This window comes from Mustela nigripes, chromosome 6, assembly GCF_022355385.1.
Source record: "Mustela nigripes isolate SB6536 chromosome 6, MUSNIG.SB6536, whole genome shotgun sequence".
NCBI classification, from domain to species: domain Eukaryota; kingdom Metazoa; phylum Chordata; class Mammalia; order Carnivora; family Mustelidae; genus Mustela; species Mustela nigripes.
Window position 1 is genome coordinate 128,014,546 of NC_081562.1, and position 22,856 is coordinate 128,037,401.

The 22,856-nt window shown below is 37.5% G+C and overlaps 1 protein-coding gene across 11 annotated transcripts in view; it reads right to left on the reverse strand.

Moving 5' to 3' along the window:
* Positions 1–4,356: 4,356 nt before the first annotated feature.
* The window catches only part of MLLT10 (MLLT10 histone lysine methyltransferase DOT1L cofactor), a 234,646-nt gene continuing 216,146 nt past the window's right edge, over positions 4,357–22,856 (reverse strand). For all 11 annotated transcript variants that reach the window (XM_059404205.1, XM_059404201.1, XM_059404206.1 and 8 more), the window contains 8 exons: positions 22,060–22,132; positions 19,154–19,308; positions 16,387–16,575; positions 15,870–15,958; positions 15,356–15,717; positions 14,222–14,318; positions 8,853–9,062; positions 4,357–6,140 (listed from right to left, as the gene is read on the reverse strand). In XM_059404205.1, coding sequence (XP_059260188.1) covers positions 6,096–6,140; positions 8,853–9,062; positions 14,222–14,318; positions 15,356–15,717; positions 15,870–15,958; positions 16,387–16,575; positions 19,154–19,308; positions 22,060–22,132 — 1,220 coding nt within the window. In that variant the 3' untranslated portion in view covers positions 4,357–6,095. The remainder of the gene's footprint in view (positions 6,141–8,852; positions 9,063–14,221; positions 14,319–15,355; positions 15,718–15,869; positions 15,959–16,386; positions 16,576–19,153; positions 19,309–22,059; positions 22,133–22,856) is intronic.

Consider the following 22,856-nt stretch of genomic DNA (forward strand, 5'->3'; position numbering starts at 1 on the left):
GGATATGTTGGGCCACAAGACAAGTCTCAGCAAATTCAAGAAGACTAAAGTCATACCAAGTATATTCTCTGATCAACTAGAGAATAAACTAGAAATTAACAGGAAAAAAAAACTGGAAAACTCACAAATATATGGAAATTACATAATACTCTCCTGAATAACCAATGATTCAAAGGAGAAATGACTTTTATTTATTTATTTTTTAAGTAGGCTCCATGCCTAGTGTGGGGGCCAACATGGGGCTTGAACTCACAACCAAGATCAAGACCTGAGCTGAGATCAAGAGTCAGATGCTTAACCAACTGACCCACGGACACCCCCAAAGGAGAGACAAAAGCAGCTTGAAATAAAAAAGGAAATAGAACATACCAAAACTTATAGGATGCAGCAAAAGCAGTTCTAAGAGGTAAGTTAATAGCAGTAAATACTTACATTAGAAACAGAGATCTCAAATAAACACCCTCACTCTATGCCTTAAGGAACTAGAAAAAGAACAGAGCCCAAATTTAGCAGAAGGAAGGAAATAATAAAGATTAGCACAGAAATAAATGAAACAGAGAACAGGAAAGCAATGGGAAAAAATGAACAAAACTGCAAGATGGTTCTTTGAAAAGATAAACAAAACTCACAAACTTAGCTAGATTAACCAAGAAAAAAAGAGAGGAGACCCAATTCAACACAATTATGAAAAAGACATTACAACTGACACATCAGAAATCAAAGAGTTGTAAGAAGCTATTATGATGCCACAAACTGGACAACCTAGAAGAAATGGAAAAATTCCCAGAAACATAAAATCTACCAAGACCGAATCAAAAAGAAATAAAAAACAGCCCAATCACTGGTAAGATTGACTCACTTATCAAAGATCTCAAAACAAAGAAAAGTCCAGGACCAGTTGGCTTCACTAGTGAATTTTACCAAGTATTTAAAAGAATTGGGGTGCTTGGGTGGCTCAGTGGGTTAAGCCTCTTTCCTCAGTTAGGGCCATGATCTCAGGTCCTGGGATTGAGTGCTGCACTGGGCTCTCTCTCTGCTCAGCAGGGAGCCTGCTTCCTCCTCTTTCTCTGCCTGTTGCTCTGCCTACTTATGATCTCTCTGTCAAATAAATAAAATCTTAAAACAACAACAACAACAATCCTTCTCAAACTCTTTCCCAAAAAGGGGGGAAGGAGTGCTCTCAAATTCATTTTATGAGACCAGCATCACCCTGCTACCAAAGCCAAAAAGAACACTACAGGAAAACACACAAATAAACAAAAAACTGCAATATCCCTGATGAATATAGATGCAAATACTAGAAATACTAGCAAACCTAATTCAACACATCATTCACCATAAAAAAAAAAAAAAAAAAGAAGAAGAAATTCATTATGATCCAGTGGGTTTTATACCTAGGATGGTTCGACATATATTATACATCAGTCAATGTGATACATCACATTAATAGAATGAAAAAAAAATCATATACCACTCTCAAGGTTATATGAGTCAGAAAAAGTAGCAAAATTTAACATCCATTTGTGATAAAAACTCAACTAATTCTGTATAGAAGAAATGTATCTCAACTTAATAAAGGCCATAAATGACAAGTCCATAGCTAAAATCAGATGCAATGGCAACAAGTTGAAAGCTTTTCTTCTAAGAATAGGAACAGGACAAAGATGCCCACTCTCACCACTCCTGTTCAACATAGTATTGAGCATCCTAGACTGCACCAAAAACTATTAGATCCAGTCAATGAATTCAGTGAAGTTACAGGATACAAAATTAACACACAAAAAACAGTAGCATTTCAGGGTGCCTGGATGGCTCAGTCGGTTAAGCGTCTGACTCGATTTCAGCTCAGGTCATGAGACTGAGGCCCACATGAGTGAGGCTCCACGCTGGGCAAGAAGCCTGTTTAAGATTCTCTCTCTCCCTCTGCCCCTCCCCTGCAACTCACACGCACACATACTCTCTCACTTAAAAAAAAAAAAAAAAAAAAAAAATCAGTAGCATTTCTATGCACTAACAACGAATTATCTGAAAAAGAAATAAATAAAATGATCCTATTGACAACAGCATCAAAAACTTAAGTATTTATGCGTAAATACTTAAGCATAAATTTAACAAAAGAAATAAAAGTTCTCTATACTGTAAACTACAAGACACTGATGAAAGAAAGAAGACAAAATAAATGGAAAGAACAATTCATAGATTAGAAGAATATTGTTAAAATGTCCATATGAACCAAAACCACATACAGATTCAGTATGATCCATATCAAAATTCCAATGGCATTTTTATAGAAGTAGAAAAGAAAATTCTAAAATCCGTATTTAACTGGGGCGCCTGGGTGGCTCAGTGGATTAAGCCGCTGCCTTCGGCTCAGGTCATGATCTCGGTGTCCTGGGATCGAGCCCCGCGTCGGGCTCTTTGCTCGGCGGGAGCCTGCTTCTCTCTCTCTCTCTGCCTGACTCTCCGCCTACTTGTGATTTCTCTTTCTGTCAAATAAATAATAAATAAAAATCTTTAAAAAAAAAAAAAATCCGTATTTAACCATAAAGGACCCTGAATAGTCAAAGCAATCTTGACAAAGAACAAAGTGGGAAGCATCATACTTCCTGATATCAAGCTATATCATTTAACCATATGATCATCAAAACAGCATGGATGGCCTAAAAATGGATACGGAGACCAATGTCACAGAGATTAAAAAAAAAAAAACCAGCCCAGAAATAAAACCAAACATATACAGTCAACTAGTATTTCACAGAGGAGCCAAGAATACTCAATGAAGAAAAGACAGTTTCTTCAATAATGGTATTAGGGAAATTGGACATTCATGTGTAAAATGGTGAAACTGAATGCCTATCTTAGCACAACTCACAAAAAAAAAAAATCACTTGAACTAATGAAATTAAATGTATGACCAGAAACTGTAAAACTCCTAAAAGAAAACATGGGGGAAAAAAAACAAAAAACAAACCCTGACACGGGTCTTGGCAACGATTTCTTTGGGTATGAAACCCAAAGCAAGTACAAGCAACAAAATTTTTAAAAAGTGAGACTATATCAAAAACTTTCTGCACAGCAAAAGAACCCATCAGTAAAATGAAAAGACAACCTATGGAATGGGAAAAATTATTTGCAAACCATTTATCAGGTAAGGTATTAATATCCAAAGTATATAAAGAACTCATACCACTCGAGAGTGCAAGCACACGCACACACCCACGCACGCGCACGCACACCCCCCCCCAAATAATCCAATTAAAAGATGGGCCAAGGACCCAAAATAGACGTTTTTTCCCAAGAAGATACACATGACCAAAAGGTACATGAAAAGGTGCTCAACATCACTAATCATCAAATGCAAAAGAAAACCACAGTGAAGTATCACCTCACACGTTAGAAAGGCCATTATTAAGACAAGAGATAATATGCTGGTGAGAAAATGGAGAAAAGGAAATGCTTGCACACTGTTGGTGGGAATGCAAACAGGTACAGCCACTGTGGAAAACAGCATGGAGGCTCCTCAGAAAGTTAAAAATAGAAGTACTCTATGATCCAGCATTCCTACCTTTGGTAACGTATCTGAAGGAAAGAAAAACATTGTCAGAGAGACAATGTTCCCATGTTCCCTGCAGCATTATTCACAATAGCCACGACATGGAAACAACCTGAATGTCCACTAATACATGAACGTATAAAGAGGTTGTGGTGTTCACACACACACACACACACACACACACACGCACACTCCACATATGGCATATGATATATATATATTACATATGTATAACATGGAACAGTACTCAACCATAAAGAAGAAGGAAATCCTGCTGTTTGCGGCAACAAGGAAATCCTGCTGTTTGAGGGCACTGTGCTAAGTGAAATTAAGTTAGACAGAGATAGACAGACACTGCATGATCGCATATGTGCAATCTATTAAATAAGAGAGAAAGTGAGAGAGAGATAAGGAAAACTAACTCATAAACATCAGATTTGCAGTTACCAGAGGGTGTGGGCTAGGATGAGAGAGAACTGGATGAATGTGGTCAAAAGGTAAAAATGTCCAATTAAAAATTAAATCAGTACTAGGATGTAATGTACAACATGAAGACAGTTAACACTGCTTCTATGATAATTTGAAAGTTGTTAAAAGAATAAATACTAAGAGTTCTCATCACAAAGGAAAAACTTTTTCTTCATTCTCCTGTTTATGTATCTGCACAAGATGATGGAGGTTAACTAAACTTACTGTCATGATCATTTCATAATAAAAATAAGCCAAATCATTATATTGTATACCTTAAGCTTACTGTATACCAATTTTATCTTAATAAAACTGGAAAAAGGAATGGCACAGAGTTATAAACATTATTAAATTTTATTAACAAAAACTTTGCACATTTTCTTTAATACATGTGGAATTTTACATCTAGGTAAAATAACAACACATTCAAAATTTACCATTTATACAAATTGTTACAGAATAACAACCAGTGGGTTAAATAAGTAAAATAAACCACACCGATTTTTTTAATTATCTACAAAAGATTTGACTTTCTTTAAAATTCCCCTGAACATATAAAAATAAATTAATTTTACTTTTCAATTAAATCTACCAATTAGAAATATTACAAATCAAAATATCAATGTTATCTTATGAATTTTTCACAATACAAAACAGATTCACAAAACCTTATTTACAGAAATGAGGTAAGAACTGTGCAATGTTTAACCAAGAGACATATTGCAGAATTAACATGTTCTTCCAGCTAAGTACACAGTGGAGGTCTAATTACAGCTGGGTCTTTTCCACTAATAATTCACACATTTAAGAACAGTTCAATGATTACATCCCCAATTGTTCAATTTATACTCTGCCATACTGTCACGCCAGGAGTGTAGCTACCAAAGTATAAGGGCTGTAAATACAAATTTCACCTGTTTCAGGAACTGTACTTGTTTTGTTTGAAATCACTGTCAGTAAATGAAAAGTTGTTTAAATTAAAAAAAAAAAAAAATTCTTACCAAATCCACTCATTTTTCTTGTGACTCATTAGTGGATAAATACCCAGGTAATAGTTTTGCCTGAGCTATCTACAGTGGCATAGAAAGTTTTTAATAAAGGCAGAACCATGGGGAAGGCTGCTGGTGCAACACTGACTATCCCTACTACTCACAAGGACTGACGGTAGTGCAAGCTCAGCTGTCTAGAGCCATTTCAACACAACGGAGGTACTAACAGGCACTTGATTCAGGCCAAACCCGACCAGCAGTTTCCAGAGTGGCCCCTCTTTCTGAAAGAAATCTTTCGCTTTGAATTGATCTGGTTCCCCCAGCAGCCTTAGAACTCACTTAACTCAAAATATGAGTAGTTACTTTAAAATATGAGTAGGTCTTAGCACTTTATATTAAAAAAAAAAAAAAAAAGTATTTAGCAAAAGAAAATTACCTTTAGCAGAAGCAGACGTTATCATCCTAACTTGATTACCAAAATTGGCCAAATCCCATTATAAAGAAAATTTTTATAACAAAGATTGCCAAGTCCCAGTTGATGACCTATTAATTTGCAATACTTAACCAATAAAACTCCAATAGAAGATATTGGACAGTTCCTTAAAATTTGTCTTAAGATCTGACTCACAGAGCGAGCATACTGTAACCCAAACAAAAGACTGTATTTCATATTCTAACTGGTACAACAAAATCAAAGTTTATAAATGGAACAACTCTTTAGTTTTGCTGTTCATCTCTCCAATTTATAACAAAATTAGTTGTGCACCAACTACATTAAATTCCTCTTAGGTTGATAAACTCATTGCATGTAATTATTTCATTGACAAAAGTTAGTTATTAAATTTTTTTTTCAAAGTTCAAAAAAATCTGGGTTGAGGGATGGGGGATATATGGGAATTCCATTTCAGTGCAACAAAGCAACAAGAAAATTAATCAAAGCCTTACAAGAAAGTCCTTGTGGCAATTAATCCTTTGTTGTGCAGTTCATTTCTTGTCGCATTTCTTCATAGGTGTAGGAGGGCTGCAATGGCAGCCAGAGGAAGTGCTAGAGCAGCAGGAGAGGCGATCTAGAGGTTTCTCAAGTGTCAACTTTTCTCTTGAGTGACAGGCCCAGTTTTATCACTAAGTCTCTGCAGTTAAACAAAATCAAAGGCATTATGTAAATGAACACATGGCCCATGCTTGTGGTACTCGTCTCTTAAACTGGAATTATAATAGAAATAAGATGGTATATATAGTGACTTCATTTTTTTCTACAAGTTGGCACAACTGCTTTTCAGCACAATAGGAAAGACATGAGTTTACTGGTAAACATTATTATCTGCTTTCTATTAACCTCAGCAGTTACAAAGACAGAAGGGCCATCTGAAGGACAGAACTTGGAGAACGGATGGAGAAATCATCCCCCAAATTGACTTCTCCACAAAAGCAGTAACATGGTATTGGAGAAAATGAATTTTTTTTTTTTTAAAAGATTTATTTATTTATTTGACAGAGAGAAATCACAAGTAGATGGAGAGGCAGGCAGAGAGAGAGAGGGAAGCAGGCTCCCTGCTGAGCAGAGAGCCGGATGCGGGACTCGATCCCAGGACCCTGAGATCATGACCTGAGCCGAAGGCAGCGGCTTAACCCACTGAGCCACCCAGGCGCCCCAGAAAATGAATTTTTTATGGACTAACAAAGTCATGGGTTCTGATCCCACATGTGCCATTTGTCTCTTAAGCTTTAACCTCTTTGAGTCTCCTTTTACTAATCTATAAAAATAAAGTCCCTCGAGACTGAAATCACATATACTATTGTAATCTAACAAAGACGCCTAGCACATGGTGGGGTACACATAAATATAATTTCCCAGTCTTGCTTTTCTCCCATTAGGTACTTAATACTGCTCATTTTGTTCTTATTTATTATTATAGTTTTCCATTAAAAAACACATTCCATCCTGTATCAGTCAGGAAAAGGGAGCTTGTAAATATAGGCACACCTCATTTTATTGTGGATCACTCCACTGAATTTTCCCCCAAACTGAAGGTTGGTGGCAACCTTGTGTCAAGCAAGTCTACTGGTACTACCTTTCCAATAGCATTTGATCAATTTGTATCTCTGTGTCACGTTATTTTTTTTTCCCAAGATTTATTTATTTACTTATTTGACAGAGAGAGAGATCACAAGTAGGCAGAGCAACAGGCAGAGAGAGAAGGGGAAGCAGGTTCCCTGCTGAGCAGAGAGCCCAATGCGAGGCTTGATCCCAGGACCCTGAGATCATGACCTGAGCCTAAGGCAGAGGCTTAACCCACTGAGCCATCCAGGCACACTAAGTCATTCTTACACTATTTCAAACTCTTTCATTATTATATTTGTTACAGGGATCTGTGATCAGTGATTACAACTCTCTGAATGCTCAGAAGATGGTCAGCGCACTTTTTTTTTTTAGCAATAAAAAGTATTTTTAAATTAAGGTATGTGCTTTGGTATTTTTTTAGCTATTACACTATTGCACACTTGACAGACTACCTTCAGTATAATGTAAACATAATTTTTATATACACTGGGAAAAAAAAAACATTAATCTGACTCACTTTATTATAGTATTTGCTTTACTGCAGTAGTGTGGACCTGAATCTGCACTATCTCCAAGGTATGCCTGTAGTTTGCTTTTTAATGCAAGAAAAAAACAGTATAAAAAGTCCCTAAATTAATACAGATTCACAGAGATTTCCCACATCTGTACAACACTGGGGAGGTGACTAGCTTTATGACAGTGATGGTAGTACTCACAATCAGAGGCAGGGGGCAAACAAAGCATTGAAGAGTTAACGAAAACCAATTAATCCTGCATTTTGAACCAACTTGTTTCTCAGTACAAACTCAAGTTTCTGAAGACTCACAGCGCAGTAAACAGCAAGCTTTTAAAGTAATGGGAAATAGCAAACATTGTGACTTTTCACACTGTGATTTGCCAAGTCTGCCCCCTCATTCTTTCCCTTCTTCCTTTTCTGGACATCCAGTCTCCATTCTGTATCCCAATATCCTTCCTCTGAGAGGGCTCTGCCCTGAACTCGAATTTAGGGGAAATACTTATACTCCAGTAAAGAAGAGCTAATTGAAGGGGATAATTAATAGAAAGAAACAGCCTTAAAATGTGTGCTACTATATGTATAATACACTGTTCCTGAATCCATTTTTAATGTATCTTAACTGGTATATTGAAAGGCTAAGAGGCTATCACTTTAATGAAATTAATAATTTAATCCATTACAATTATGTAATTATGTATTTATGTAATTGTGTAATATTTCTGTAATAATAATTATGTCATTATGATTTAGTTTCTTTTTAAAATTAATTCGGCAAAGTAACTGGAGTGCCCTAAAAATTTATATATTAATTTTATTATAAGCATAATTCAGTTTTATAAAGTACTTTAAAGCAAAATAATAAAAATATTCCAAAATTATCTAGATTGAATCTATAATTAAACAAATTAATGGAACCAAAGTTCATCAAAAAGCACCAACTATCATCTTTTGAATGGACTGTCCCATACCCCTTACTATAACTAAAATACACATTTTCATTTCCAATTCGGTAAATTATAACACGTACTTCAAACCATATGCACAAATTTAAACTAATGTACTTCAGGGGCTGTATAAATTGGCTTGGATCCTTCATGTTTACAATATCCAGCTGCTGAAGCAACTGGTTTTAAGAAGAAGTTATCAGGGGAATAATATACTTTTTTTAAATAAGAGAGAAAAGCTAAAGAGACAGTCATCTCTGATTCCTCAGTAAATTTCTTTTTATGATTTCACTAGGTAAGACAGAGCAAAGACACTTACTGTTACTTTCTGACTGGCATTGTCGCCGTGGATGGTAAGAAATGGGTTGGTGGTGGCTGGGTGGAGGGGCGGCGCCTGAGCTCCTGCCAGCAGGTTGTTGATGGGGATCTGCGTGGGCCCGGGGATCTGGAGCTGCTGCAGTTCCGGCGGGTGGTGCTGCTGGTGGTGGTGCTGCTGCATTAACTGGTACAGGAGGGCCTGATGCTGCTCCTGAGGTCGAGAACATGTGGGAGAAGATGAGCTCCCAGTCCCAGAATTCAGCAGTCAGTAAAGCCTGACTTTTCTATTTTCTTCTTTACTTTAATAGGAGATATTTAAATATAAGTCACATATACACTAAGAAAGAAAATAGTATCTTATCTGGAAAAATATACTATAACCATCTATTATAAAGTGTCAGTATTACTAGTGAATGGCTTCTTTTCAAAACAGGGCAAACAAATACAGGAGACCTAATCAAATTAGGTTGTCCATGATAATTAAGGGCAACAGCAACTTGGAAGTCATTAAGTTATCTGGATCTGACTTTAGAATATGTGCCATTCTCATTCCCAATTCTGGGAACAAAAAAGTAACTTTTAAAGTTCTCATTCATGCCAACAGAGAGTACGCCCTTGGTATAGTTATGAGATCATTTTTTGCAGCAAGTATGCATGTGATTTCTTGAGTGTTTACTATGTGCCAGGCACTGTCCTGAGACATATCAGCGGGGGGAAAATCTCTGCCCTTCTGTGGGCTCAGCCTGAGGCAGAGAGAGAGACCAACAAAATATTAAGATATGATTATTGGTAAGGACCAGGGTAAACAGGAACGTGTGGGAGACAATATTGGGGGGGTAGAAATCTCAGATAGGTCAGGGTGGTTCTCAACTGGACAAAGAGTTGGAGGCAAGGAGGGAATTCACTATGTGGATATGGAGAGAGGGGGGGGGGGGGGGGATTTCTAGGAAGAAGGAAACATCCGGGGCTAAGGGGCTATGTGGGAGCATATCCCTGTGTGACTGAGGACTAGCAAGGAGACCAGGGGCAGGCTGAGGACAACTGAACGAGGAGGAGACAAGGAGAGAATGTGGGCCTCATGGTGGTGGGCCAAGAACACTCTGGCTTTTACTCAAAGTGATACAGCAAAGAAGGGGGAGGTTTTAAGCCAAGGTGTGACACAATCTGACTCAGGACTTGATGGATTCAATGGGAAGCATCAGATGAGAGTGAAGTATGATTGCGAGGTTTTGGGCTTGAACAACTACAAATCGGTGTTCCCTTTGGCTGAGGTAGGCAAAACTGTGTGGAGCAGGTTTGTGACAGATCAGCAGTTCAGTTTTGGACACACTATGCTTGAAATGTCTATTTCAAAACACCCTAGTGGAGATATCAAGAAAGCAGTTGGATACAGAAGTTTGAAATTCCAGAAAGGGGCCTGGCCTGAAGATGTAACATCTGCACATATTTAATACTGGACTGGAGAACGGCATTTGAAGCTCTATGAATGGAGGAGATCGTTGAAATTCTCGGTTACTCTGAAAGTGAGAGGCTGCGGTGAAGAGAGGAATGAAATGGTTGGGCAGGAATAACACGGCCGTAACCGGGGCTCCTGAAGGGTAAGGGAAGAAAGTGTTTCAAGGAGGAGGGAGTGATCAACTCCGTCAAATGTTGTTGCCAGATCAAGGAAGAAGGACAACTGCCCACTGACTGGTTAGCAGAACGAAGGCCATCTGGGAGGAGACAGCAAGCAGAAAAACAGGGCAGCAATTGGTGGGGGGAGGAGGGTCAAGCATGAATTTTTCTTAAGATGGGAGAAGTCAGGATGCCTCAGAAGAAAATGTGCCGCTTGTAAACAAACAAACTTCACCCCACAATCTTGGCTGACAAAGGAAAGATAGAATTTAAACCACTTCAGTTCTTGTCTCTGAGCAACAATGTGTGTGCTAAAACCTCCTTAACGAATCATGTTCTAGAAATGAGATGTCTGGGGTGCTGGGGTGGCTCAGTCAATTAAACAGCTGCCTTCGGCTCAGGTCATGATCCCTAGGGTCCTGGGATAGAGCCCCATGTCGGGCTCCCTGCTCAGCGGAGAGCCTGCTTCTCCCTCTCCCTCAGCCTGCTGCTCTGCCTACTTGTACTCTCTATCTCTGTGTCAAATAAATAAAACCTCTAAAAGAAAAAAAGAAAAGAAAAGAAAAGAAATGAGTCATCTATATGTACTATTACTAATAATAATCTTGTTTAAGAGGAAGGACCCCAAATAAACCATATTTTAGTATTTCATATTAAGATGAGAGATAAGAAAACAAGATCACATTTTAGTGCAAGCATTAAAGAATTTATATACAAGCTATCTTTTTACCACTGTAAGAACAGTAACAGTGAAAACGATGATCCACGATCAAAACAAGTATTTTCAATATATTTTTGACCAAAGTAAAACAAAATGGGAAGAAATATTTTACTTATTTATAACAATTTTTTGAATTTTTTAAAAGATCATTCATTCATTCATTCATTCATTCATTCATTCATTTATTGAGAGAGACTGAGGGAGAGACCTACAGAGAGAATGAGAGAGAGCAGGAGCAGGGGGAAGTGATACGGGGGTGGGGGGGGAAGCAGGTTCCCACTGAGCAGGGAGCCCAATGCGGGACTCAATCCCAGGATCCCAGGATCATGACCTGAGCTGAAGGCAGAGCCTTAACCAAATGAGCCACCCAGGTGCCCTAAAGATTTTTTTAAGTAATCTCTGCACCCAAAATGGGGCTTCACCTCACAAAAGAGCAGGAGTCCCACACTCTACTGACTAAGCCAGCCAGGCACCCTGAGCAGATACTTAGAAAGAAATTACAAACAAAGGCTGAAACTCTGAGCTAATTAAATAGTGCATTCTCTGAACAGTCTAACTCAGTGAAGTACGCTAGGGAAATGGAGCTAGAGATAGTTGCGCAAATACAGCAACCCGTCTGGCTTTAAGTTTATGACCACACAACGCGGGCCAGAATATCTCTGCATGTGAGCCACACACTTTGAATATTTTTTTTAATATTTTATTTTTAAGTAAATCTCTATGCCCAACATGGGGCCTGAACTTACAACCCCAAGAGGTGCACACTCTACCAAATGAGCCAGCCAGGCGCCCCTCCCCCACCACACACTTAGTCAATTCGTCCTCTCTTCCAAGATACCTATTCCACATTTGCTTCTCTCCTCTGACCACCAATATCTTTATTTCCCCCAGCTGATACTTTAATTCTTTTTTTTTTTTTTTAAGATTTTATTTATTATTTGAGAGAGAGCACAAGCAGGGGAGGGACAGGAGAGGGAAAGTAGACTCCCAACTGAGCAGAAACATGGGCCTCGATCTCAGGACCCTGGGATCATAATCTAAGCCGAAGGCAGATGCTTAACCAACTGAGCCACGCAGGCACCTCTGATACCTTTAATGTAATTTTGAAAATTAAAAACCTTAACAGTGGGTTTCCTCAACCTCCTGTCATAAAAGCCCTCTGACAGCTGCTCTGCCTGCCCTCTTCATACAGTAGAATGCTGCTCTCCACTCCCCTTCCTTTCCGTCCCCTATGAAGTACTTGGCTGCTCTGCTATCCTTCCTCTCCCCTGTTCCCATCAACATATACATGTACTGTCATATTCAAAATGAACAAGAAACCTCCCCCTCAGACCATGTCCTTCTTCCATTAGCTGCTCATTTCTCTGCTTTTTTAGAGTGAAGTGTCTGGAGCTGCCAATACTCCATCTTCACTTCCCCTCCTGCCATTTTCTTTGGAACCATTTGAGGTGGTTTTTACTTCTCACCACAATTGTCAAAACCTCCAGGCAGCCAAATCCAACAGTCAATTTACTTGTCCTCCCCGAAGTATTTTTACACAGCCAAGTCCTTCCTTCGTTGATACATCTTCTTCACGCGGACCCAAGGACACCACTTTTCAGTTCTCTTAACTCGCTGGTCACTTTTTCCCCACATCCTTTACTAGATTATGCTCCTCTTCCAGGATAGCCAGGGCTATCTCAATCCTCAGATATCAGTCCTCATTCCCTACGGGTCTCATAAAATCTTGTAAATCTAAGTATCATATATGCAGCAATGCCCCCAAATTTGTTATTTCTAACTGCATCCTTTCCCTGGACTCCAGACTCACACAGCTGTCCAGTCCACATCCTACTTAAACACCTAAATAGACATCTCCAACTTAGTATGTCTGTATCAGAACTTGTGCTTTCTCTCCAAAACCAGCTGTTCCTCTAGGTCTTCCAAATCTCAGTAAACTGCAACATCCCATTGTTTAGAACTCTTCCTTACCTTGAATGTCTGACAAACAAGTCTTGTTGGTTTTATCTTCAAAATACACAATCCCAGATGGTCCCCCCACTCCGCCCCATTTATCCTATTTTAGAAACCACATCTCCTACCTGGACTACTCCAATAGCTTCCCTACTTCTCCTTTTGCAACTATCTCCCCTCCCAACACATACAATTTTCCGCACAACGACTACTAATCTTTAAAAAATGGGAATTGTTATATGTCACTATTCTCTTTAAATCTTCCAATTAATTCTTTAAAATAATCCTGAAAGAAAAAGTGAGGATATATGAAACAAGATTTTTAAAGTTGAGATAATTATTTAAAATAATATACTATATACTGTTTTGATACATTTGAAAGTTTTCACAAAAGTTTTTTTTTTTTTTAAATCACCAATGGCATCATATCATACTCAAAATCTAAATTTCCTGCCACAGACAGCCAAACAAGGCTCACCTCTGCAAGACTTTCTCTCCTCTGCACCAGCCTCTCTCTTATTCTGCAGTCATGCCAGCCGTCTTTCTAGTCCTCAAAACATAAACACTGGTCTTTTCCACTGCTACTCTTCCATTCCCCTGAGTCAAAAAATTCATGTTCCTTCAACTTTTATTCAGGTCTATGCTCAAAAGTCACCTACTCAAAGAGGCAAGACTCCACTATCTAAAATTAGCCTCTCGTCCCACTGTTCCTTTATCCCTTTGCCTTCCCTCATTTTTCTTCTCAGTGCCCATCACTACCAAAACCATATATTTGCTTATTGACCACCTCCACTGTCAGAATGAAACCCCATGAAAATACAAAGTCTTAACTCATCATCACATTACCGGAGTATAAAGAGTACCCTAGGACATGTTCTAATACTTGTAAATCAATCAATATAATGTCACTACAGGTATCGTGGACTATACCAAATGGCAAGACAAACTATTCTGGGGGTTATTATGCATCCGGTAATGCTATTTCACAAAGTGGGTAAGTCTATACCCATGTTAAATGTCTACTTCAGCTTAGAACACTTGCTCCTAACAGAAGTCAAATATTATCAAAAGAAAGAACTTACTGGCGTGAGCTGTTGAGAATTTAACAACTGCTGAAACTGCTGTTGGTGAAGAAATATTTGTCTTTGCTGGTCAGAAAGTAATCCTAGTCCTGAGGCACTGAAAAACGATTAAAATTCTTACTTTCTCCTATATACTGTTAATGTTTTTAAAATGTAAAATGAAAGACAACTTTTCAATTTGGTGTTTAATGAGTTAACAAGTCAAATCTTTAAATATAATACTTTTCTGATAACGATCACATACAAATTTCTTTTTTTCTCTCTCTCTGTGTATACAGGTAAATAAGAATTCACATTGTCAAGAAATGTTTTGTTTTCCTTTTTATTATACAGCAAGAAGGCACTCAGTACTTTATGGAATAGAAATTTAAATGTGTTTATAACACGCACATAATTTTTTATTATTCAAGGGTAATTTAACCCACACTAAATAACATGTATGTAAAACAAAGAAAAATCCCAACTACTAATTGACTTGACCTAACCTTTTTTTAATGGTCCCAATGGAGAGTAAAATTAAACACCAAAGAAAAGGGAGCCAGAAAAATAGTTTACTCGTATCCATTGCAAATCCATTTAAAACAATTTATTCCTCAAATGTATGTCCAGTAACAACATGGCTTTAATCCCCTTATTTTGAACAAACAGTCAAATGAAAGTCCAATACCATGAAAACAGTTTCACTCACAGGAAATTCAAGATCATTTGATATAGGCACTGATTCCTATATCAAAATCTTTAATTATAAAATTAGAACTGCATAGCTGAATTCTAAGAAATCAATATTCACTCATATGTGATCCTCATTACAATATTCTTTTTCTTCAAAATGTAGGATACATGAAGACAATATACAAGGGGAGGTAACACAGATCAAGAATGAAATTTTTAGAACAGAGTACATTTAATGCTTTATTACTGAAAGTGATTTAACTTTGTTTTAATTTGAATTAGTTAAATTTCCAACATAAATGGCTCTCAAAGTAATACACTTAATCTAAAAGTTTGCTAGTTTTCATTTCTTGTTGATTACATCTACAGGAAGCACATTAAAAAATCCCAATCTGAAAGCATGGACAATACTGGTACTCTGTTGCACTCAAGAACCCAAAATAGATTAAGTGAGTTTCTTACCTGTTCGTCAGTGTAGCTGGCATTGGATGTGTTGCATTAGGTGGTACAGTTGTATGGGTGAGGGGGGTAGGGTTCTGGGATATTGTGACAGGGGTCTGAATAACCCCATTTAAAGCTCCTACAATGCCATTAATTGCCAGTTGGTTACCTGGCAAAGCTCCAATTATTCCACCCACTGCAGGCACTGCAGGAATGGTGGATGTTACAGTCTGCATTCCACTAGCCAGTGCCCCCACCGTCACACCATTGACCTGCTGCACTCCACTAACACCCGAGCCCTGCTGCGCTGGACTCTGCCCAGCAGGAGGGGGAGTAGAAAGAGCAGAAGAGCTGCTGGTGCTTTGTCCACTGGAGGTTAAGTCCTAATGTAAGAAAGAACAGAAACTTAAGTCAGAACACAGCAAAACTGTTTAAAATCATCTTAAACCATTTAATGTGGTATACTACTGTTTGTTTAAAAAAAAAAAAAAAAAAACCAACAACGCAGAAATGAAACTAACCACACCAAAATTACCTGATTTAACACAGGAAGAGAATTATCAGGTAAAAAGCTGTTTCCTAGATGAGGGCTCTTACTGCTGTTCAAGGAATCAGTGGTAGGAGCTAGAATAATAAAAGACAAAAAGAAACCTATTTACCCTGTTACATTACATTTTGTGTAAGATTAAAGGCTTTATCTAAAAGCTTATCCTGAAGCCCACATTAAAAACACTTAAATATTAAGTCTTGCTAGACCTAATACCAGTTTAAAGGGAAAAAATCTATAACTCTATTGAATACTATGGCTTTAAATCAATAAAAAGATCATTATACATTTAAATAACTATTATAGTTAAATTATGTGCTAAACAAGTTAGAGCAAATTCAAGTTGATCACTTGACAGATCCTTCATGTTCTTTGAAAATAACCTATCATTCCTTTTCTACATCTTCATATAACTGATAACTAGTTATTATTCACTTATTATGAGAAAGATCCTAAAAGTCTATCCTACTTTCATTAGATATGCAATAAATACTTTCATACTTACCATTCTGTGCTGAAAATGCATGCATTTGATGAGACGGACTAGGATTTGTTGTTATTGTTGGAAAAGGCACTGAGAGCTGTGCATTCAATAACTGAAGACGTTCTTTTTTGGCTGTCAAGTTTTTAATCTGCTCTTCCAATCTCCGATTTTCAACTTGAAGTTGGTGTAATGACTTCAGCATTCCCAAAACTAGCAAACATTTGCATGGTTTTAATAAAGACAAGTTCCCACACAGGACTGCATATTTTACAGACCTAAGTATCAGTACTTTAAAAAGAAGTTAAAACAGGAGTAGAAAATCTGTAAAGCATTTTCAAATCACTAGGTTTAGTTTCTAAATCTATATGTAGTTACAAATATACCAAACTATATGTATATATAAGCATTAAGGGATACTGGTCCTAGATGTACCTTCTGGAAACTTCGTGGCCACATATCAAAAAACCCACCCATCTGGTCTAGGTAGTTTTCATTCTCAAAGAAAACTGAGGACATTTTATTTTCACCAAAATAAAAACCCAATACCTAATTAAAAATTCAAAATGCCTGCCATCAGTTTTCGTTAAAATCATGTTTAAAGTCATACCAATATCCTTCCCCACAATAAAGAGTTATTCTGTGCTGCCTGGTCAAGCTAAGCGCGCCTCCATAGCGGGGCTAGAGGCCGCCCAGCCCCGCCGCCCAGCCGCCGCCCAGCCTGCGGATCCGCACATCGCCCAGCAGGGAGCAGTGTCCGCGCACCACAGCCCCCACGCCGGGCTCCAGAGAAACGATCGTCTGTAACCAGGCAGTTTCTGTCCTGCCTCATCACCTCAAATACAGTTTCAATTCCTTTTACAACTCGGGACTTCTCAACTGACAACACTGAGTAGTTCTGCCAGGGTGATGGACACTTTAAAAGTTCTACGTACACATATTAAAAAGTTGTATTTGTTTAACATGCTCTCAGGGCCTTCAAAAGACACAAGGGAGATGGTACAGACATATATGGTCATTTCCCAAGGATTTAACTTTTATCCCCTCCTCTTCAAGATGCTACACAGAAACCCTCAGTGTACCCAAATGAGATGCAATAAGATGAAGCTAAACCTGTCCTCCAGCTATCATGTTTAAAGGATTATCCTGGCATGAATTTCCTCACAATTAGCATTTTTCCGGCAAGGCACCATTCATAAAACAAAACAAAACACACAAAAAAACCCTAAAATACCAATTTACAGCACTTGTCTACTAACATAAATTTTTGTTTTGATACAATAAAGCAATAAAAGCCTACATCCCAAAATGATAAAAACTACGTATTTTTCCCCCCAAAAAACATATATCCTTTAACATGAGGCCACTTCCCCAGCTCACTGCCACTCAGAGTAACTTTGCTCTTTTTGGCATTTTTCAACCATCATCCTAATACTTAACATTGAAAAATACTAAATATGTACATAAAACACATAAATATGTATATAAAACAAAAAAAAAATATATATATATACAAAATATATATAAATTTAGCAATTCTTACTCTTTTTCATCTAAATTAAAAAATTAAGAAGACGGTTAGCATACTTGACTATATGCGTTTTTATTTTTACTTTTTCAAAACTATTTCTGTGTGCACGGAGAAGTAGCAGAGGGAGAGGGAGAAAGAATCTCAAGCAGAATCACCACTGAGCAAGGAGTCTGACATAGGACTTGCTTGACCTCTCAACCCTGACATCATGACCCTGAGGATCATGACCTAACCTGAAACCAAGAGCAGGACACTCAACCAAGTGAGCCACCCAGGCGCTCCTGACTAAATGCATTTTTTAAAATGAATTCTCCAAAGGTAATCAAGTTTTCTTCAATTAAGCTAAGAGAAGATATGACTCGTGTATTTTAGTAAAATTTAAAAATTGGTAAGAACAGGGGCAGGCGCCTGGGTGGCTATTGTTAGGCTTCTGCCTTTGGCTCAGGTCTGATCCTGGGGTCCTGGGATCAAGCCCCACATTGGGCTCCATGTTCAGGGGGATTCCTGCTTATCCCTCTCACACTCCCCTGCTTGTGTTCCCTCTCTGTCTCTCTCTGTCAAATAAATAAATAAATAGGGGCGCTGGGTGGATCAGTGGGTTAAAGCCTCTGCCTTCGGCTCGGGTCGTGATCCCAGGGTCCTGGGATAGAGTCCCGCGTCAGGCTCTCTGCTCAGCGGGGAGCCTGCTTCCTCCTCTCTCTCTGCCTGCCTCTCTGCCTCCTTGTGATTCCTGTCTGTCAAATAAACAAATAAATCTTTAAAATAAATAAATAATTTTTTTAAAAAGTTTAAAAATTCATAAGAACAAAGTACCAATATTAAAATAATTCACAACAGTAAGAATAACCACTGAACAGATAAGTGCTTACTGTGAGCTAGACAGTGCTCTTCACAGTTTTTATGCCCCAAAATATTATTTTTTAAAATAGAATAAAATATAATATTAAGTGGGTATTATGCCCATTTAATACCCCAAACAACACTGTGATATAGGTATATTATTATTCCCACTCTACAAATGGGAGATAACTTACACATTAGGAAACCTGCCCAAGATCCTAGCGTTAGTAACAGGTAAATATAAGACCAGTGGTAAAATTGTAGAATCTGTTCTATTAAAACACTACAGTACACTTTCTTGCCATATTATATAAAACACATCTCATAATTCCTCATCAACTACTACTGATGAAATGTGACAGCTCCATCTATCCATCTGTCTGTCCATCCATCTTTTAAAAACATGAAAAGAATACTTACTGTCACTGGGAGTACCCTGTTCTAATAAAAACTGCTGTCCTTCACTCCACTGCCTCTCCAAAAGCTGTTCTATGCTGGCTGCTACTGGAGGCAGATTTTCCAAACTGCTGTTGACTGGTTGATCATAGCGAATTTGTAAGCTGCTTACAGGAGATCTGTTGAAAATATTAATTCTCAGTTTAAACAGAAAGAGAGTGCGTTCACATTTCTCACCTTATGCTGACCCTTTCCCTGTAAAAAGTCTTTAAACTCCAGGCTGCCTACACTGAAGAATGATAAAACCATAATCCACCCTAAAATTGAGTAATTACCATTCTTCCTCCCCAAATTATAAAATCCGGGGAATAGCCAGCTATTCTCGGTAATTAAAAACCATTAGAAAATAAAAACAACCCCTCAGTAATCTCTGAAACAGGCTGTAAAAGAACCTGATATAGCTTTAGATAAAAGGGGGAAAGACAGTATTAGAAAACGTGAAAATAAATAGCCAGAAGAAAGGAGTTCCACCATTCTGCTTTAATACACAAAATACCAAGAGTAACACTGTGCAATTATAATAATGTAGAAGGCATTTTATTTTATATCCAACAGAATCTCAAATATTAGTAAAAAGAAATTTTTAATAATATTGAAAAATTATAAAGTTATAAAGTCAAAGATACAGATTTTTCTAGTACTGACAGGATTAAGGAACATTAGCAAGATTAAAGTAATTTTTATTTGAACCCTCTATACAAATTTTTCTAAAATGCCTTGGATCTGTACTTCAAGTGGTAATAACTTAAGTCTTCCAAAACAAGTATTACTTATATTAAGATGAACGTGTCATGTTCTCTCATTCTTTTTTTGCTTTAAATTCGTAAATGTGGCCATTTCTGCTCTCCAGCCTCCATGCTAACACAGTACATTAGTAAAGGGCTTTAGGCTTTCCAGTGTGTTTCCACATAATTATCTCATATGATCTTTGTAACAGCCTCATGAGAAGTCAAAACCTGGTTATTGGTTCCATTTCCATATGAGGAAAACAGGATGGGGTTTTAGTGACTTGTGCAAAGATACACTGCTGGGTAGAGCAGGACGCAGCTCGGGTGTTCTAACAGCTCGCTAGTGTTCTGCCACTGCCTCAGTGTGCTTCTCTACTAAATCTCCTTCAACAACAAGTTAAACAAATGAGGTTTTTTCATTCCTCAAGTAAACATCACGTGCCCCATACAGTTAACCATCCCTCTCCAAATAGTACATTATACCAAGATAATTTAGGTTATTACCTTTCAGGCTGGTTTTTAAAGGGTAATATAAAGTTGGAAATATATGCTAAAAATAATTTGGTAAAATTTATTGCTTTAAAATGTTTTATCCATTTACCTAATGAAAAACTAAGAACTATGCGAAGCAAAATAACACTGAGGGATCTTGCAAAATTTCTGGGTGGCTTCTATGATATTTTAAGTTTAAGAGGGGAATACAGAAATGCTTCCTCCACTAAACATATGAGCAAAAGCCCATTAGTTTTCTTCTGTGAAAAGAAGAATAAAATAGTACAGAAATAATCATAGCATAAAATTATAGATTAGTCAGTTGATGTTAATCAGTGTGTACTTCAGATTCCGAGTTGGAAAAGAAGGAATATTTCATTTCCTCCAGAAATCAATTAGGAAAAATAATACTACTTTTAAGTCACCCAGGAATTTTACAGGAAAAGACACTACTGGATGTACCACTAGAAAATACCAAAATTAGAGGTTACTGAACCAATCTAATGATAAAGATGTTCCTTAAGACATTACCAATATATGAGCAACATAACAACAGATATTAATGGTATCCTTACATAAAAATCTTAATATTTAACAGACTTTTTGAGTTCCCACAGTTGAAAAATGCTCATTTCTCACAGCGGAAAAAAGACTCTAGAATGGGCTTTTACCTCCTGTTCTCCATTCTCACCTAGTCTAACCATGTTTGAGGCAGAGTTTACAAAATTAAAGAGCAGAGAGAAAACAAACTAGAAGAAGGTATAGAAGTTGAAATTAGAAGACAATTAATAAAAAGAGAGTCACCACCAAAAGTTCCATTGTTTTCTAAAAACTGATACAATATTCCCTTCTGCCATACTCCCCACTGAGAACAGAAGATGTGGGGCACTTAGACTGTGCTCAGAGAAATTCAACCCTTCCCATAGAACTCTGGTAAGAATTCTGCTAACAGAATAACCTTACATACATTACGTAAGATACCTAAATTCTACCATAATAGTATTTACGGCCATTTCACAGAACAATGCAACAATCTATTATACTTAGATTCAAACAATTTTAGGAACTAGAGAGCTTTTTTTTCAAAAGTTTTTTTTCTTAGTAAACTCTACACCTAATTGGGACTCAAACTTACGACCCCAACATCAAGAGCTGAATGCTCTTCTGACTAAGCCAACCAGGTACTCCAAGAACAGAGGGATTTTTACAAACGAGCCCCAAGAACTAGGAACTAGAGATCAAAGGGTTAAGTGCATTGCCCACAACAGAGCTAAAACTGGAACCCAAAGTTGAAAGTCTTGAGTATTGCACCTTTAAGAGGTTTAATGACTACTTCATGACCAAAAAAGAATTAGCCAAATTAATGTAGTTAATATTACCAGCAACTAAATATACAAATGATAAAAGCAAGAGAGTTGAAACTCATTGGAAATCTAAGAAAAGGGATGTCTTCTTAAAAGCTTAGAAATCTAACCATGTATTTAATATTCAAATTAATTTAGAATCATTTTTCTTGACAGTCCAGACATGCTTCTTATCTACAGAATGCTTTTACAGCCTCACAAATGTACGCTCTGATACCAGATAAAGAAGTTCCCAAATCTCAAAATGTTTCCTTTGCCTATACTGGGCAGAGTAAATAATGCTTACCGTGGTGAGAGACTTCCTCGGGGTGAGCTTCCTCTGCCAACAAGGCTGCGGCTATTGTCTCCAAGATCTTGATCTGCAGTGTAAATATTTCATAGCTGATAAAGTGACTCTCGCTAGATAAGAGGTTTTAAGCTCTTGCCCTGATTTTTCCTAAAACATACATAAAACCTTTACCACTATCTTTGCAGTTACTACGAAAGTAGAAGATCTAGTATGTTGCTAGTTCAGAATTGCTGAACTGTGGCATGTAAGGCGTTGTCTCTACACGTTTTTGTGGGTGTAGAAGGCCATGGATTATGTTCCGTTCTTTCATTCCTTTCAATTTTACAGCACAGAAGCGTGGTATGCATTTGCAGTACCCTCCCCTCAGCCACTTTTAATTTCTACGGTTAAAGTAATGAATCACAGCTGTGGACAGCTAATCTGTATGCTTATCACAGCAAATCCTTATGCTTTGTATTTTTTAACACTTTGCATCCCAAGACAAGTCATAAAATGCATAATGTATTATACAGAGCCACACGCCGTAACTAAAATTACATATATTATATGGACCCTCACACCAAGAATAAAACTGAACACCAAAAATTTAAGTTGATAAAAACAAGTAGGAATAGTCTGTACTTAAAAAGGAAAAAATTAATTTCTTCAAAATAATTCTCAGGTAACACCGAATTATCTCTGCTTGAAAAGTAACTTGTATTTCTCCTACAGTCCGTTCCTTCTAAAATCACCCTATCTGGCCTCTTTCAAGGTTGTCCTCCCCTTATTCTGAGGAAGGTAACCTCTGACCCTTA